This window comes from Xiphias gladius, chromosome 1 (genome assembly GCF_016859285.1).
Source record: "Xiphias gladius isolate SHS-SW01 ecotype Sanya breed wild chromosome 1, ASM1685928v1, whole genome shotgun sequence".
NCBI classification, from domain to species: Eukaryota; Metazoa; Chordata; class Actinopteri; order Istiophoriformes; family Xiphiidae; genus Xiphias; species Xiphias gladius.
Window position 1 is genome coordinate 474,850 of NC_053400.1, and position 18,651 is coordinate 493,500.

An 18,651-nucleotide genomic window follows, 5' to 3' on the forward strand; every position below is an offset into this window, starting at 1 on the left:
GCGTTGCAGCAAAGTGACACTCCTCAGCTATCTGCTGCTCTGTCAGACAGTTATACAGTTAGAAATTCTCTTGAGTCAGCCCTAATAACAATTTTTAAAAAGTCTATTTGTTCCAAATAGACTGTTAGGGCTGGCGTCGGGGCTGGCAGCTTTTCTTGGGTTCACCGCTCTGTGCATATTTCTAAAAACATGTTGCTGTACAGTGAGGATTTGGCTGTTTGAGGCTGTTGGAGGTATTGTGTCTGTCTCTGCTGCTTTCACTTCATAGTAGGCAAAGAAATAATAAAGTTCAACTGCCAGCGAGGTATCACCTCCTATGGTTGCTGGTCTTGTAGTTGGTAATGTACTAGATGCCCTGCCACACACGCATTGTTGTTGAGTTGATCCTCAACCTTCCTCTTGTAGCCCTCTTTAGCCTCCCTGATGGCTGTCTTCAGGTTGGCTCTAGAAGTGTTGTACAGGGCTCTGTCGCCGGACCTGAAGGTCCTTTAGAATTTGACCTCTTTTTTTATTCAGGGCTTCTGGTTGGGGTGCGCCTAGATGTGTTTGTCAATGAATGTACTATATATGTTTTCATCAGGTATTTAGGAATTCTGCTGTAGGCAATGATACTTTCATACAATTTGCATTATTTGCATTGGTCAGTCTTTACTTGTGTGACACTTTTTCAGTGACTGCGACAGTGTCATAGTGTCAGTTAAGGCCGCAGGGTGAGGAAGTTTATCACAGCTCACTGGGACACATTATTGCAATCCTGTGGCTCCTGGGAATACAAGTACATCGCTCAGTACAGCTCAGATGATTTGTTGGAACAAATTAGTTGGATCCACATACAGTGGTAAAGTTACACTCTGATCACAGTTAAAAAACAAATCACACACACACAGATACTCGGGACCTCAGAGGAGAGATACAGTTACTAAAGACACTAAATTATCGTGAAGCATGTAGATCTCCTGTACAAAAAAGAGAGATAAAATGATTTTATTTTGATGGTTTCTGTCTGATTAAACTTTTTAATGAGAGTATTTATCAAAATCTTGGATTAAAAGATTTTTATGTTGACAGTGTCAGATATGTGATCAGTCTCATGAAAAAAGGATAGATTGTTAAAAAAAAAATAATAACGATATGTGGAGGTTACAACTGTTTAGTGTCTGGAAAGTAACAAATGTGGGAGTCAGATTGAATATCATTATTTAACTTTAACCTCCTCATGTATGCTGATTACTGATGGTCCTAAAACCACTTTATAGGCTCATTACCACCAACACTACTAATGTGGAGTGGTAAATTGTGGGATACACTGAGCTATGAGGTGGTGTCAGGAAAGACGTTAATTCAGTGTGTGTTTACCAGACTGTATGTTGGTGTTTTTCTGACCTGTCTACACGCACCTGTCTGCTACCTGCCATCATGTCAGTGCGCACTGTACCTTCAAGACTAAAAGTGTAGGTGTTGGGACAGACCGTTTGTTATATAACCATGTTATAGACATATAGTTCAGTAATGATGCTTCTCCTCTCTTCTTGGAACAACAACAAGTTTTTAACAACATGAAATGATGAAAATAAATTCTTCCTTACATTTTAATATAAAAACATTGCACGATGGTCAACTGGTGTGTAATATGTAGAGCGTTTGTTAAAAGTCCAATAATATCATGACACATAAACCTTTACACAACATTACAATGGAGTCCGGCCTCATGGTCAAACATCAAATATAAATTATAAAAACAAAAATCCATCTTTTTATTTCACACTTTAACCTGTCAGGACTCTGCAATGGGAACAGATCTGAAGTCATCTGTGGGAGGTTCAGACATCTGTTGATCTGCTGCGTTTCATTCCACTGAAATTAAACAAAAAGACATGCACAATGTAGAATAAGAAGAGTGTCCCCACATCCTTTCTCTCATTGTCTGTAGTACCTCTATACTTCTGGTTACTTAATACATCTGTAGTTGTATTCTGCAGTGTTACCACAGCGCGATTGTGTTTTCAAAGCTTTAGCTTCATCTTTCGTGATATGACTTTTTTGTTACTGCTGACTTACCGGAGCTCTTCCTTCAGCCGAGCCAGTTTGTCATGCAGACGATCATTCTTCACCTGAATAGGATTGTTGGGGACGAACCAGGCTGCTATAAACTTACAAACCACCACAACATGCTGCAGAAACACAAACAACACAACTATTTAAACAGCCTCATCAATTCAAATGAACAACAATGCCTCGCCCACATCTGGTGTACGAACCTCAAAAAGGATGACGAAGGCAAAACGCACCGCCAGGACCAACCAGAACTGAGAAGTAAGAGTGTAGTCCTCATCACTCCTGTAGTCTCTATAGCTGCGCACATGAGACAGTTTGTCCTGTTTATCACATCTGTGATTGACTACTCTGTATGATTGGACAGAGCAGAATAAGAGTAAGGTCGTTTCACCTGCACTGTGTAACGTTGAAGCCATTCTCTGTCCTCATCTGACTAGCGAGAAAGTCCTTTTGAACTGCTGAGTGACTAATAAAAGCTGTAGAAAGAGTGTCATCAATGTAGCCCTGCATACAGCTGCAACAAGACCACAAAACACACATGATGAGACACAATAGAGAAACATTCTACTGATGTATTATCAGGTGTTTTTACCAGCTGAAACATGACTGACTGTGTTTGAGTGCTTCCATTAGCACATGGGCCATAACGGTAATGATAGACGAGGCGTGGAATAAAGTCTGATGACACTCCAATGACGAGGCCGTTAGCAATCACTGCCAACACACCGACGGCCTCCAACACCTTCGTCCACACACCTGCAGAGAGAAGACAGTACTGTTACACCCATACACATGTACACAGAAGACAATACTGTAACAAAAGAAGAGAGTACTGTTTCAAACATAGTTGCTCTGATTCTTAACAATATGTCATGACGCTGAGGTTGGACAAGCAAACAATCAGGGATGACTGATGGAGCTGACATTCAAACCAACATACTTAAAGGTATAAGGCAGTGTAGTATATCTGCTACTATACAGATCCATCTCCACACATTGAAACAAAGTGTGAAACACATCTGTATATTAACTTAACTGTAGTAGCTCATTAGAACTTAATGGCTTAACCCTCTTGAAAGGGTCCTCACTCATTATTCAGCAACTCATAAGGTCCACTCGAGGATAGACTATATCTTTATGAATGTGGAGCATAGTTACGGAGTGAATGAGTATAGGATTGGAGGGGAAGATATATCAGACCACATTGCTGTATATCTAAAAATTTAATTGAATGCCCCAAAAAAGACAAACAAGCTGGAGGCTTAATGTAGGACTAATAAACAATAAGTGATTAGTAGAAGACATGAAAATGGAAATCAGACAATATATAGATGAGAATAATAACAGAGAAATTGACCCAACTATCATGTGGGATGCCTGCAATTGTTTGAGGAAAACTAATTTAACTTCTTTTTAATGAAAACTTAAAAAGAAGTTAAATTAGAGACATACAAGAATTGCTCTGAAAGGTTAAGAGAATTGAAGCAGTACTGCCAAATTACAAAGGATCGGGAAGTGTACCAACAAATCAAGGATATTAAAACAAAAATAAATTTTATGTTATTAGGTGAAATGGAAAAATAAATGTATTTTTAAAGCAAAGTTATTATGAAATGGGCCCCAGATCAGTAAAACTCCTAGCAAAATGTATAAGAAAAAAGCAATAAATACTGTACATACAACTATAGATTTACATATATCAACAACACCAAACAGTATTGTTGGTTTTAATAAATAAATAAAAAATTTTAGTGTAAAAAAAGAGTGGTGACACTTAACAGTTAAGGAGTTCTGGACCAATCAAGTGCTTTATAAATGACCACTATTTGGCACTATTAAAACCAAAAAGTTAACATATTGTTTTTTATAGTTGTTGACTAACATATAAACAGGACCTACTGTAACAAGAGAACTACATTATCTTCAAATTTAAACACAGTGGAATCAGAAGGAATCAAAATACATGTTGAGCAGACACATTCACAGAGCACATCTGCCAATTTCTGATAAACATATATTACATTTCAGTATAAGCAGGGGTTACTGCAGCACTGATTGACATGTTGAAGGGTTCCTGTAGAGTGCACTTATATAGACCCATTCTTAAATGAGTTTAGTTGGACTTTTGACAGCCAATCTTCTCATGTATTATTTAAACTATTACGTGATGTGATATTTATGTTGTATCAGTGTGCTCCACGCAGAAACCTTTCATTCATACATAAACAGACACACAAGCTCACCGATGTCGTTGGTCTTCCTGGGAACCAGCCGGCGTTCTAGGCGGACCATCTTGATGGCGTCTAAGCGAATCTCAAAGATGTTGTTGATGAGAGCCAGCAGGGGGGCGAGGGGGAACGCTGCCACAAATATGGTGGTGAAACTGAACTGGACCACTGGGGCACACAGACCGTAACATGTACATTCAATTCTTTGAAACAATTTCAGCAAAGATTTAGCATTATGAGTACAATAAAAATAAATCTATAGACAGAAAATATTGTAGACTTTATACATTTGACGTATACATACATATATATGTATACATATATATAAATAAACATATATATACACACACACACACACACACATATACATATATATATATATATATATATATGTGTGTATATATATATATATATATATATATATATATATATATATATATATACATGTATATATATATATATATATATATATATATAAATATATATACATACATATACACTGTGACAGCTAAGACTGACTGTTACGTCAAGAATACTTGATGTAACATACTTGACATAATGAGTAGAGGAAATGTGGTTTATACAGTTATTAAATGTAAGTTGAAGATGATACAGTATATAACAAGGAGTCATGGAATCTTCTAAATTTAATCTAAAAAATTGACTCACTCAGCAGCCAAACACACTCAAGATGTTGCTTCTACGATGGAAATCAAATATTGTTCAGACAGTTTGTCCCATCACTGTTGCACAAGTTCCCACAAATGTGTTACACTAGTAGGTTCCTAGGTTCCTTGTTTTCACCTTTTTTCCAGTTCATCCCAAAACCAGCTCCATGGGGTTTAAGTCTGGAGACTATGCTGGTTTTCCACCATTTGAAGCCTCCGCCTATTCTCTTGTTTTCTTCTAATGTTTTGGATCATTATGATGCTGTACTATGAACCCCTGACCAACCAGTCTGTCTTCCTTTGTTTACTTGCCTTTTTCTCACCATTCAGATCACAATATACACTACTACTTCCTGCAGTATAGTATTGTCCTAATAATGCATCAGAGGGTATAGTAACACAGTTTTTTCCAACACTGCCTTTGTATAGACAGAGGGTTTGTAAAGTTGGGAAACCTGTAGGAATTGTTTGTATTAACTTTCAATGCTTAATTTACTTCTATTGCTCACAGAAAGCTCTAAATTAACCAATTTCTTAATCCCTGAAGGCCTGTTTTCTTTTGATGCCCGGTTATGATTTTCTAAAAATCATTAGCAATCATCAATCATCACAAAAAAAGGGTGTCATGAGAGACCTGGAAGAAGTACAACATGATGTCCAGAAGAGAGACTGCCAAAAACAAAGACTCATGGCTCTTGCTGCTAGGCTGAAGAGATACACCAGAGAAACAGAGGCCAAGAATAAATGGCCTGTTATCCAAAGATTCATCCAGGGTGCTGCAAGGGAATCAGCACAAGGGTAGACCCAGCCAGAGCTGAGACTTAGCAATATTCAAAGGACATATGGGAGAAAGAGGCATCACACAACACCAATGCCAAGTGGTGGGTAGAACTAAGAGCAGACCACAGCAACCTCCCAGAACAAGAACCAGTCAACATCACAAAGGCAGACATCAAACAACGAGTTTCAGGCATGAAGAACTGAAAAGCACCAGAACCTGACATGATGCAATCTTACTGGCTGAAGAAGCTGACAGTGCACCATGATCACCTTGCAGCACAAATGAATGAGCTGCTAACAACAGGTACTTATCCAGACTGGCTAACACAGGGCTGGACAACTTTGATCATGAAGGATCCCCACAAGGGTACAACACCTTCGAACTACCGGCTGATAACCTGCATGTCCACAACATGGAAGCTCCTCTCAGGCATCATAGCAGCCAAACTGAGTAGGCACATGAGTCAACACACAAGCAAAACTCAGAAGGATTTGCAAACAACACCAGAGGGCCAAAGCACCAGCTACTGGTCAATAGAGCAATCACCCAAGACTCTAAGACAAGGCAGACTAACCTGAGCACTGCCTGGATTGACTACAAGAAAGCCTACGTCTCAGTGCCCAACACATGGGTAGTAGAGTGCTTGGCATTATACAAGAGACTGCACTGCACAACAGTGCACCCATTACCTTCATCAATAACTCAGTGCAGCTGTGGAAAAGAATAACGGAAGCCAGCTCAAAGGCCATCGCACAAGTCACCATGAAGTGTGGCATATACCAAGTTGATGCACTATTCCTACTGCTGTTCTGCATAGGCCTGAACTCTCTCAGTCAGATCATCACAAAGAGTGGATATGGATACAGATTCAGAAGTAGACTGACCATCTGCCACCTCCTATACATGGATCAAACTGTATGCCACGAGTGACTGAGACATTGACTCACTCATCCGTCTCACCAGGATCTACAGTGAGGACATTGGGATGTCATTCAGACTGACTGCATGGTAACAAAGAGAGGGAAGGTGATCAGGACTGAAGGGATGGAGTTCCTAGAAGGCAGGACTGCAGATATAGAGGACAGCTACAGTACCTGAGTCTCCCACAGGCCAATGGGAGCCATAATGAGGATGCAAGGAGGAAAGCCACAGCCAAGTAACTCCAGAGGATAACACAGGTGCTTATAAGTCAGCTCAATAGTAGGATTTAGACCCAAGCCATCAACATGTACGCCCTACCAGTCATCAGATACCCAGCTGGAATAGTAAGCTGACATCAAGAAAGGAGAGCAAGAAGGACAGCACAGAGGCTCTGATCATGGCAGCGAAGAACAGACCCTAAGGACAAGATCCATAGAGGCAGGGGTCTACCGCAGCAGACAGCGCCCAAGGTGCAAGCTGTATAAAGAGGCTTGAGAGAAAATCCAGCACATAGTAGGAGGGTGTAGGTTGCAAGCTTGGACAGCATACATTGAGAGGCTTAACCAAGTGGCTGGGATAGTGTGTAGGAACATCTGTGTTTAGTATGGAAGGAGTTGGAGTTGGTGCAAGAGGTGGTGCAGTACCAACTAGATATAGTTGGGCTCACCTACACGCACAGCACTGGCTCTGGAACGAAACTCCTGGAGAGGGGCTGGACTCTATCCTTTTCCGTAGTTGCCCAGGGTGAGAGGTACTGGGCAGGTGTGGGGATATACCCACACTGTGTGTTTGAGTTCTCCCTGGAGAGCGAGAGGGTCACCTGAATGTGACTGCTAGACGCAATGAAAAAGGCTCTGACTGTTGTTTGTGCTTATGCACCTAACAGCAGTACGGAGTATCCGGCCTACTTGGAGTCTGTGGGTGGGGTCTTTGAAAGGGCACCATCTGGGGACTCGGAAAACGGCCTGCCGGATCCGAACCCGAGTCCCACCTCTGGAAGAATTTTGCACTCATCCAAGGGGAGTTTGGGGAAAGGGAATCTGAGTGTTCTGTCTTCAAAGCCAACCCGAGAACCAGCTGGTGGACACCGGTGGTGAGGAAGCCGTCCTGCTGTATAAGGAGGCATTCCGGGCCTGGCTTGTCCAGGGGTCTTCTGAAGCAGCAGACAGGTACCAGCAGGCCAGAAGGGCTGCACCTGTAGTGGTTGCGGACGGAAAAATCCAGGTGTAGGAGTAGTTCGAGAAGGCCATGGAGAAAGACCTTCCAGCGTCTCAGAAACAGAAAGCTCCTGTGGTGGACGAGAACTGGTAACTTGAACTGGGGATATCGTTGAGCTGTGGAAGGAGCACTTTGAGGAGGTCCTGAACCTGAACAACATGTCCCCTGAGGACATGTTGATTTTTGGGACGAGGGTTGCACCTCCAACTCTGAGGTCATGGTTCTCTGCTGGTAAACGATGGATTGCTCCCTTGGGTTCTGAACGAGTTTTTGACCCAAGTTTTTGCCCAAACTGAGGGAGTTTAGGTTTCTTGGGGTCTTGTTCACGAGTGAGGGTTGGATGGAATGGGATATTAACAGGAGGATCGTTGTGGCCCGTTTGGGTAAAGAGGGAGCTGAGCTGAAAGGCAAAGCTTTCGATTTACCACTCTATGTTCCGATCCTCACCTGTGGTCATGATTGTTGATTGTTGGTGTCAGACAGCTGCCACAGGTTGGAGACTGATCCTCCACCAATGAGCAGGTCTGAACAGAATCAACACAGGACAACATTATCCACTGGCAACATGGACCATGCTTTTTTTTTCCTGCTGGTATCACTTGTCTTTGCTACCTAAAGCTGCATTCAAACTGAATCAGCCCTACATTGAAATAACACAGAGGGCTGCATTGGAGGGGTGTGTTGCCTCAGATGAGACATGAAATACAATTCCAACAGATCCAACCTCTGTACAGAGGTTCATAGTACCGACACATTGGATTCTATAACTCTGGAAAGTTATCATATTTTATCTTTTGTAACAATGATCTAGAAATAAACAGTAGAAATATAGCATCAATGTTACAAAATAGTGTACCAGGAATGTGTGCCTGCCTGTAGTCACTCAGGACTACTATCACTCTGAACATGGCATTAGTCTGCAGAAGGCTCTGAGTCTCCACGATTACAGGTATGAGTCAGGTCCTGGGTCTTACAACAGGTCAGCTCCAGTCCAGAATGGAATTACTGTAGAGATAATTGGATAGAGAGATAATTGCCACTAAGTGGTCATCTCTGGTAGTGGGCATTGACGTGTAGGGTGAGAACATACTTGTAAAACTAAACCTGTGCATGACTCTGCTCCTGGATCCCCTTCGTAAACATTTAACATATGCACACACACATCATTTTTACATTTTTCAGTCAGTCTCCATCAGGTAGTGTTAGGGTGACAGATTACTGACTATAATAACTAGAATGGCACTCAAGAGTAGTGTAAATTTCGTTGATGAAAACTATGACTAAAGATGTTCATCAACAACCTCTTTTTCCATGACTAAGATGAGACTATGTGAAGAGACGGCACCAATGTCATTAAACACTAACTGTGACTCTATCAACATGCAATATTGTTGATGGAAAAAGATGAGACTAAATGTAGATTAAAAAATAAAACTTTGCCAAAATATCTCTTTGTTTTCATCGATGAAAAAAGAGGAGGCGAAATTACATAGAGCGGTTTTGCAAACAATGACATAATTTAAATGTTCTTTTTTGAATGGCTGCACTGCACCTTTCTCTTCCTGCACACCGAATCATCTTTCTCATGATTCTGCACATCAGCAACACACCAGCGTACCAATGAATGCACTGCCAACATTGCTAAACTGGACCTAGCTATGATCAGGTAACATACAGTGAAGGGAAAAGAACATGGCAGCAACAAAATGGGTTGACATTTGGACCCACTTCAAATATGACGCTGCTCAGAGATAAAGTAAGCGTGTGGTATAGTCAGAAGAGAAGCCCTGCAGCTAAAAAAATTACTGGGAAGAAAACCACAAACCTGAAAAGACACTTTAAGGTGCACGATGCAGAAATTGAGAAAACCTAATGTTAAAGATGTTAAATAAGGATACTTTATTTTTAAAGCTAAATGTAGTCTATTTGCGAAATCTACTGGCTATTAAAATGCACAGCATATAATGTAGAAGGTTGCTTTGGACCTGAATAAAGTCTGTTGGGCAATAGTTACCTGTCTTGTAGTTAGCTTGCTTTGTGTGCAAAGAGGTTTCAAATATTTTCTTTACGCATTTATTTAGATGGTAGTGTACAACATATTATAAATACTTACTGTATAACACAATCTTTAAAAACACTACCACTAAGGCCTACAAAATTAGAAAAATAAAATCAACACCTTTCAGGCACAGTCCTGACAAAACTGAACTTTAGAAGGGCAGGATTTATTACAGGCCTGGTACAATGTTCTTTTTAATTGGGAAAGCTTTTCTTTTTCCTGGTTACTTTCTGATTGACTCATATTGCAAGAGTTAGATTGCATTGGATTTGCTGATGTTGTTGACTCTTTCCAGACTTAATTGCTAATATCAGTTTGATAAAATCTTATTTGAAAGCAGTTTGCTGAAGATTGACTAAATGCTCACTCTTGGTCTTGTCTAAAACTAGACTAAAACGTATAGTGTTTTTGTCAACCAAAACTGGACTAAAATTATTATATTTTTCTTTGACTAAGACTAGACTAAGATGTCCAGAGTTTAGTCGACTAAAAATTGATTAAAAATAAAAAGGGTGAGGTTGACTAAATATGTCTTAAACTAATATGTACTATTATATCTCAGGACTAAGACTAAAAATAGCTGACAAAATTAAAACAACTCAGTAGTGCACATACCATGGTGAAAAATGGCCTATCTCGCAATGTTGATGAAAGTGATAAAAAATTCCCGGATCTGCACCAAAATGTAATGGGTTCTTCCATGGCCCATTAAAATCAGTTCAGTACTTTTTGCATAATCCTCCTGACAAATAAACAAACCAACAAACAAACCAACAAAAAGACACAGGCTGAAAACATAGCTTATTTGGCGCAAGTAATAACTAACACCTGTGCTGACATTTTTCAGCCAGGTACTGTCAGGTACCATCAGGTAGTGCTGGGGTTAGAGAATAGTGACTATAATAATATCTAACCCATGTGCTGGCCATTTTCAGCCAGGTACTGTAAGGACTTTGTGCACGTAAACAATCTATCGTCAAATCAATGAGTTGGATTTTCAGGTGTGACGGTCAGGGCGGAGACTGTGGACCTACCCATCTCCAGGAACTCATTGAACAGGCTAAAGGCGTCTGTGTTGGCCAGGTGATAGTTACGCAGCCAGTCCCGAAGTTTGCAGATGTCACAGGGTTCAACACTTCCGTCTTCCTCACAGCAGGCCTTCCTGTAACAGTGACCACACTTCCTCTCCAGCTTCTTTGCAGTTTTTCTGCTCAGACAGGTCTTCAACCAGCTGGAAAACACATGAAGTCTGACATGTTTACACTGTGAGATCAATCTGCTGAGGTCTACGTTGACACTACCTGGGTCAGGACACTAACTCATCGAAAGCAGGTGCCTTACAACGACACTGTAAAAGTTATATGAAAACACTGCACACTCACGGCACTGTGAACTCAAAGATGTTGTTGAGAGTCTGTTTGAGCAACATGATCACAGCCATCTGGATGAAAAGGTCTGTCAAACAGCCACTAGGATGGCACTGCAAGACACACAGAATACATCTGAGGGTTAGTACTATGATGGAGACATGCTGTATGAACGGCTGAACATTAAGTGAATCTCCTTCTCACCTCCTCCAATCTCCACTGAGCAATACGTACATAATTTCCTGGATGGCCATTTATCCTGTGAGAGAAGAACATAATTTTCACATCAACAGTCTGCATTTTACACCTCGGAACTTTAGGCTGGGTACTGTATAAGTTACCATGGTTTACCCTGGTCATCTACAATGTTTGAAAGTGAGCAAGCTCCTCTAGTTTCACAGCGGTACATGCTGGAGGAAAAAGTGGAGATACTTAAAAATAATGAGATGCAGCCATCTCATCTAATTATATCCTCACCCTAATCATTTTGACAAAATTTTATCCGTACAATTTTAGTTCACCAGGAATCTGAGGAGAAACACTCACTCCATCATCTTAAAAAATGACAAAATGTGTTTCCTACACTCTCAGATAACTACTGATTTTAAGTGGCTTATTTAACATGTCTTTGTGCATGAAAAATAACAACCACATGACTGCATACTGGTTATTTATTATGCCTATTATGTTTCTATGTTATGAAATCATAAACATCATTAACATACAATATTTTATGTAATTTCTAAGTTAACCGTTATATATTTTAAATATTCTTTGAGTAACTGATGATATGACACGGTTGACAGAATTTGACAGACTTTGTCATAGCTTTAACTTATTCGATGATACAGTAACATGTTATGAGTATATTGAACATTATGAGTATATCATATTTGATATCAGTAAAATTTTTGTATTAAGTGTCAGTCTCTGTGTCCTATCCAGAGTTTCTACTGGAATATTCAAAACACACCCATTTATTCCACTGTTAAGATGATGATTCTCAGCTGTATCTTCCTGTTAAGGCTAATGACGATTCTAAAATGATAAAATTAGAGGCCTGCTTTTCTGCTGTGAAAAGCTTGATGTCTCATCATTTCATCATCACCTGCTCTTAAATATAGATAAAACTGAGATGCAAGTCATCTCGAGCCCGACATAGACACCAGTTTGATGATGTAACAGTAACCCTTGACAACTGTGTGATTTGTCAAAGTCTAACAGCCAAGAATTTTGGTGTCAAATTTGATCCTATCCTCTCTTTTGATCAGGACATCAAAGAACATCACCAAGACCATCTTTATTTCACCTATGTAACATAGCTAAAATTCTGTCTTTTCTGTCTATGGCAGATGCTAAATTCTCTTCTTTTAGTCATCCAGTCTGATTATTTTAATCTTTAGTTTTCAGGCCTGTCATGTGCTAGTACTAAAAGTCTTCAAATTGTTCAGGATGCTACTGCAAGATTTTAAACTAAATCCAGAAAATTTGACCACATTACACCAATTTTAGTTTCCCTTCATTGGCTTCCTATCAATATAAGTTAGACTTTAAGGTGTTTCTAATGTCATACAAAATCTTAAACTGGTGGACCCCTTCATACCTGTCTGACCTCTTTAAACCTTATATTCCATCCCGTGCTCTTTGGTCTCAGAATACAGGGTTCTAGTCTGTCCCCAGAGTTAAAAAGAAGTCAACAGAGCCTTTTCCTATCATGGCCCCTCCCTCTGGAACAACTTCCCTGCTGGCATCAGACTGCCTGACTTTGTTGAGGCTTTAAATCCAAACCCAAAACTCATCTTTATGCCTTAATTTTCAGTTAGTGGCTTATCCTTTGATTACCTCAGTCCTAGTAGCTGTTACCATTCTTCCACCGGCGGGCTGGTCTCAGTCTCAATGAATCCATTAAACATAGTAGACGCAATATAGTCCATGTTGTCCTGCCAACAAGATTATTGTAAACTCTCTCTCTTGCTCTCTCTATTCCCCTATCTTTCCTTCATTACATAACTTTTCTCTCAGGCTCTCTTTGTCGGACCATCGGACATCCTGGGAGCTCTCTCTCTCCCCTGGCTGTCGATGACTCATTCCAGATGTTTTGGATCTGGATGTTTGTCCTCGAGGAGGCCCAGCCTACTCGTCTCTCTCTCTCTCTCCCCCTCTGTTTGTTTGTTTCCTTCTCCTAGACATGTGAATGATGTAATTGATTTTGCTTCTTGTATGTTTTTGTAGTCTGTCCTCTTTCCAGGTCTTCATGGTGGAGAGGAGGTGGTGTGGCTAAGGTACAATCTGTTGGCGATCATATTCTTCATTAATGTTTGCAATTCATTAATGTTTTCATCCTGATTGCGCATACTGTAAATCTGCTTTGTTGCTCTATTCTGTGCATACATCATGTCTGTCCATCCTGGAAGAGGGATCCGTCCTCTGTTGGTCTTCTAAGGTTTCTTACACTTCTTCCAGTTAAAGGGTTTTTTGGGGATTTTTTCCTTGTCTGATTCAAGAATCAAAGGACAGAGCATTGGCTGGTGAAGGGTGTGGCCTTGGCCACCTTTGGAATCTGATTGGCTACCACAGGTGCCACCCCATTATTCTAAACTATGATTGGCTACCTGCCCAGTCAGAGACGGGGCTTAGGTTTACCCGTCAAAGAGTTCATTCTAACTTTCAAGTAGGATGCAATTCAGTCTTAAACCTGAGAGGAAGTAATGTGACTGAATAGTGTCAAGCCTGCCAAAAACCCAGAGATGAGGAATAACATCTTGCTGCAGATCGGTCAGCTGCGGTCAGTTCCATCAGGTCTCTGAATTCCCTTGTAATAAGCTTAAAAGTTTTCCCCATTATTTTTGATTTTCATGATAAGGTTTTGGACAGGTCTGTCATTATCACAGCTTCCTAGCAAACCTGTCCTCATTTAGTTATTAACGATGCTAACGCTAGCTATGTAAATGTGTCTTTTATAACTTTGTATCCCTGAGTGAGGTTCGCAAGCCCCATTCATTCATACATAGATAATTAAATGTACTGCGCAATTGTGCAATGAATACAACTATTACAGTATGAAAAGAGGTCGGAATATCCAAGATTTCTTCCAAAGAGAGAAGTCCAAAACAGAGCAGGATAGAACAGCCAGCAGTGCTAGTCTGCAGTCAGATGATGAACGCCAGCTTGATAATGGTAAAGATGTACAGTAGGAGCCTCCAGCTTCAGCTGTACACATGGGTTTGTAAGGTCCTGATAGTTCCAGATTTCTATTTAGTAAGCACTTTTTGGATTGCCTTGATAATATCACTGACATTGTGGTTAACTGCCAGACGTATAAACTAAAGTGGAAACTTGTCAATTATATGTATAGAAGTGCAATAGTCATTATTTCATTTTGGCCATCTGGCAGATGTAATAGCTTATATCCTCAGACAAGGATACTAGTGATGAATGCCTGTCAGCATCACCTGCATATAAGGGTGTTTATACATTTGCCTTCTTTAAACCTTTACCTGCTTTGATTTGGGATGTTTCACTTTTATATACTATAATTATATACAGTGGCTTATACTGTCATTCAGGGCAAAGCCCAATTTTTATCAATGAAATTGTGCAAAAGCTAAAAATGACTAATTTGACAAGGAAATAAATTGATATAACTATTAAAATCCCTGTAGTGCTTCAGGTATGTCAAGTCAGCCTTTCTCAGACAGTGGTTACAAGAACCATCCAGCAGATAGTGATGTGGTAGCCACCTGGACCTAATGGCCCATCATAACCATGTCTGACAAGATTTTATTTGTAGAGAAGGCCAAAGCTTTCTAAATACTGGATGATCAGCATCTAGATGTTGGGCATGTTGGAAAGCAAGAAAGCTTTGATGCACAGCCCTGTTGTAGTAATACCTTAATACTAAAGACAGCTGCTCCTTCTTTTGCAGAGCTTTGCTTTCATCAGAAGTTATGGAGAATACCTTACTCTCCTTCACTTCCTTTACAATGGAAACAAATACCATACTTGCTAAGCACTGCAGAATTTAGTTCTGCAGAATTTCATTGTGTATTTTGCATTGCCTTGTGCCTTCATTGTTTGGCTACCATAGGATTGTTTTTAGTGATCATTTCTAGAACTTCTAAGAAATTCTCTTTGTTGTCAGACTGTTCAGTTTTACATTGACATCTTTGTGCTGTATTCTGAGTTGCTCTCACAAGCAGTACCTCAGCAACTGTTTTAATGTTCCTGCGATTCTCTTCAACTTTCTTTAATGTTTAACATAGTAGAATCCGCAACTTTCTCGTGCTCATTCCAGACAAACATGGCATTAATGTAAGACTCAGATTTCTCATGCAACTTAAAGCAACCATCTTTGAACATTTATTTTTTCTAATGTCAAAAGCCTGATTCTGGGGTGAAAACAGATTCTGAAGTCTTAGATAGGGAGAAGTGTCTGCATGTATGCAGTAAGCTGAATCATTCCTTTGTGTGTATTCAAGCCATGAATACAGGTTATACCACCGGGGACTGAACAAACCTCCTCTTCTCATCTAAGACATTTTTTGGAAAAATCAAGGCTGAGTGGGACCTGCTTCCCTTGACTGTGAAATATCTGAAAGTGACAAAAGCATGACAATCATTAGGTGTCGAAACTCACAGATGTGACTTATTAGGACAGAAGTGCTCACTGGGGCGTTAACCACCCGTCAAGCAGAAACAGAGCCACCTCTGCATCTGTCTGCATGCCTTTTCACTCTCAGAGGTCTCTCCACCGCGGCCTCACTGATGTTAACGCAGCTCTTCGCCCATGCCTGATCATATCATTTCTTTTTCAGTTTTTGTTCTTCTGAGCTTCTTCTCTTTGGCTATTTCTGTTTGGCTGCCATCTCTCCTTCTTGACAATGTGAGAATGTTGCTGTTTCGCCACCCTAACGCTGCCGCCTGTGGAAGATCCTTCCGTGCACTCGCCTCAATGTCACCTCCGGTCTCATCTGCAGTCCCAATCAATCCATTCAAAACTCCACACAGTCTGGTGGCAAAGGGTATACTACTCCCTCTCCATCCCCTGGTAATCCTTAAATTGGCATTATCCACCCTTATTAGTTAGCATGTGCCATATTCACCCTCTCTTGTTCCCACTGCCCCCTTTCCACCATCTACCATCTTCTCCTTCTTCTTTCCCTTATCCTGTGAATGAGCATTTACATGCCCTGTTGCTGATTTGCTGCAATAGTGTTGTGTGGCTTAGTCCAAGCTACTTTGTTTGTTTCACATTTATAGAACCACGGTTGTGTAGGAACACCAGATTTTTTTTTTCAGCACACATACAGAACAGACAGCTAGCAGACCTTGAGGAGATATTCACCGAATTTGACAAAAAGACAAAAAGTGTATTGGATTAGAATCACTGACTATACCTTTAACGGATGAAATGGTTGTTGCACTGCTGGAGGTCATAGAATCTGACAGGTCACAGAATATGGTGTGACACCAGCAGAATCTCGTCTTCAGTATATAAAATTTTCATGTGCTTGTGGTTCATTAGTTCATGCTTAACACTCTACACTATTATTCTTTTCTTGAATACACATTACCTACAAATATGAAAAACATAGTATTCACTCCCCTGCGCAGTCTGTGTCAGTTCAGCCACCCAACACTAAACTCCTCTACATGAGTCTCATATTTTAAATGTAAGACCCAAGTTTTAATGTCTTTGTTAAGGATCTGTGATGTGAAAATATCAGATTTTCACACTACCACAGTTAGTAAAAGGGTGTGTCCTGATCATTGTTCAGCACAGTTCAGAGCATCTCTGCTGCCGGGCTACTGAGAGCGCTGTCAGCCAGACACTCAGTTATGGTGGTAGAGGAAGTTTTACCACCGTCTGGTTCAGAAATTGCTTTGCCAACTTTACTGTAAGTCAGCACTGAGGGCATCAGAGCAGCCAACAGATACGAGTTTTGTGGTTCGGTCATTTTAAGAGAAGACTTGCTTTGTAAAGTTTACAGCCTGCCGCACTGTGCTCCTGCATTGCTCAATGACACAACTAACAAAAGTGGAGCGATTTGACTGACAAAATGTGAATCAACTCTGGGTCTAATCAACTGATGCATCCACGTGCAGGGGGCAGCCCTACATTTGACTTCCTCTTGATGTAGAAACTGTAATATAATAACAGTGCATTTTAATAATGTTTCATGATTTAATGTGGTGACCATTTTAAAAAAAAGTATACTGCACTGTATATTTCCCCTGAACAAAGACAGACAGTTGCAGACTGAGTACCTGCCCAGGATAAAGGCCACATAAAAGAGTGAAGAGAAGAGAGTGAAGAACTGGAAGGTGAACATCTTGACTGTGAAGCTCCTCTCTGTGGCAGCAAATGAGTTTATCTTCTCTGAATACACACACACACACACACACACACACACACACACACACACACACACACACAGAGCACATGGAAAAAACTGCATTACTGTAACTGATGAGTTATTTGACAAAATGTCTTGGAATATTTGTTTGATCTAAAATTCAAAAATGGTCAGATTTGTATTTATATATTTTAACTAGACTTTATTGTTTTACATTTATGGTAAAAACACCAGCATTTTCAATGTACAGTATTTCTATATTTTTGTATTGCACTGTATGGTATACTTAGTAGTACCTGCAGTACAACAAATTTAATAAAGCATAAAACTTGATTCTCACCTATTTTGCACAGCTTTAGGGAAACCCATCGGTTTACCTACAGATGATATTGACGGAAAGACAAACACAGAAAGACATTAAAAATTTTATAGTTATTAAATCATTGGCAGGTGGACCTTCAGAAGAGCATCAGACCACTGTTTCCTCAGTGGTCTGATACTTGTAACACAACAAATTCTGAAACACCGTAGTTAAAAACTCTGTCATGTGTGTTTTGTTATGCATCTGTCCTGTAAATGGAAGGTTGTTTGTATAGTATGAGGAGTGTTTAGGAGAATGTTAAAAGTTTAATTACATTTCCTAGTTACTTTTGGGTAATGCTGATATTTACAAAGACATGTAACATTCCCAGTAATTACACATTTTTTCCAGCACCACCAAACAGGGAGGGTTAACATACTTATTTAAAAGTTGCCACATGTAAATGAAAATCTGTATTAGCTCCACTTTATCCTTTGTGGTCTGTCCCACAGCTGAACTGCACTAAACACTCTCACCAAATACAACATAAAAATTACCATGTTCTCCCAGTGTGTCCTTTTCAATGATGTTCTGTCCATCTTAAGACATTGATTTTTATAAAATGCAATGGAAAACCAGGCGGTTCTTAGAACCAAGAACCTTACAGGCTCAGATTATGTGAAGCTCCAGGTTAGAG

At 40.1% G+C, this 18,651-nt stretch overlaps 1 protein-coding gene across 1 annotated transcript in view; it reads right to left on the reverse strand.

Annotated features, from left to right (window-relative positions):
- Positions 1 to 281: 281 nt before the first annotated feature.
- Positions 282 to 18,651, reverse strand: part of LOC120795333 (anoctamin-9-like) — a 60,922-nt gene continuing 42,552 nt past the window's right edge. The window contains exons 14-24 of the mRNA XM_040137185.1: positions 17,994 to 18,030; positions 17,565 to 17,676; positions 11,502 to 11,556; positions 11,313 to 11,410; positions 10,965 to 11,161; positions 4,299 to 4,451; positions 2,667 to 2,811; positions 2,447 to 2,569; positions 2,259 to 2,352; positions 2,059 to 2,171; positions 282 to 1,854 (exon numbers count right to left, since the gene is read on the reverse strand). Of these exons, the coding sequence (XP_039993119.1) occupies positions 1,821 to 1,854; positions 2,059 to 2,171; positions 2,259 to 2,352; positions 2,447 to 2,569; positions 2,667 to 2,811; positions 4,299 to 4,451; positions 10,965 to 11,161; positions 11,313 to 11,410; positions 11,502 to 11,556; positions 17,565 to 17,676; positions 17,994 to 18,030 (1,161 nt within the window). The 3' untranslated portion in view covers positions 282 to 1,820. The remainder of the gene's footprint in view (positions 1,855 to 2,058; positions 2,172 to 2,258; positions 2,353 to 2,446; positions 2,570 to 2,666; positions 2,812 to 4,298; positions 4,452 to 10,964; positions 11,162 to 11,312; positions 11,411 to 11,501; positions 11,557 to 17,564; positions 17,677 to 17,993; positions 18,031 to 18,651) is intronic.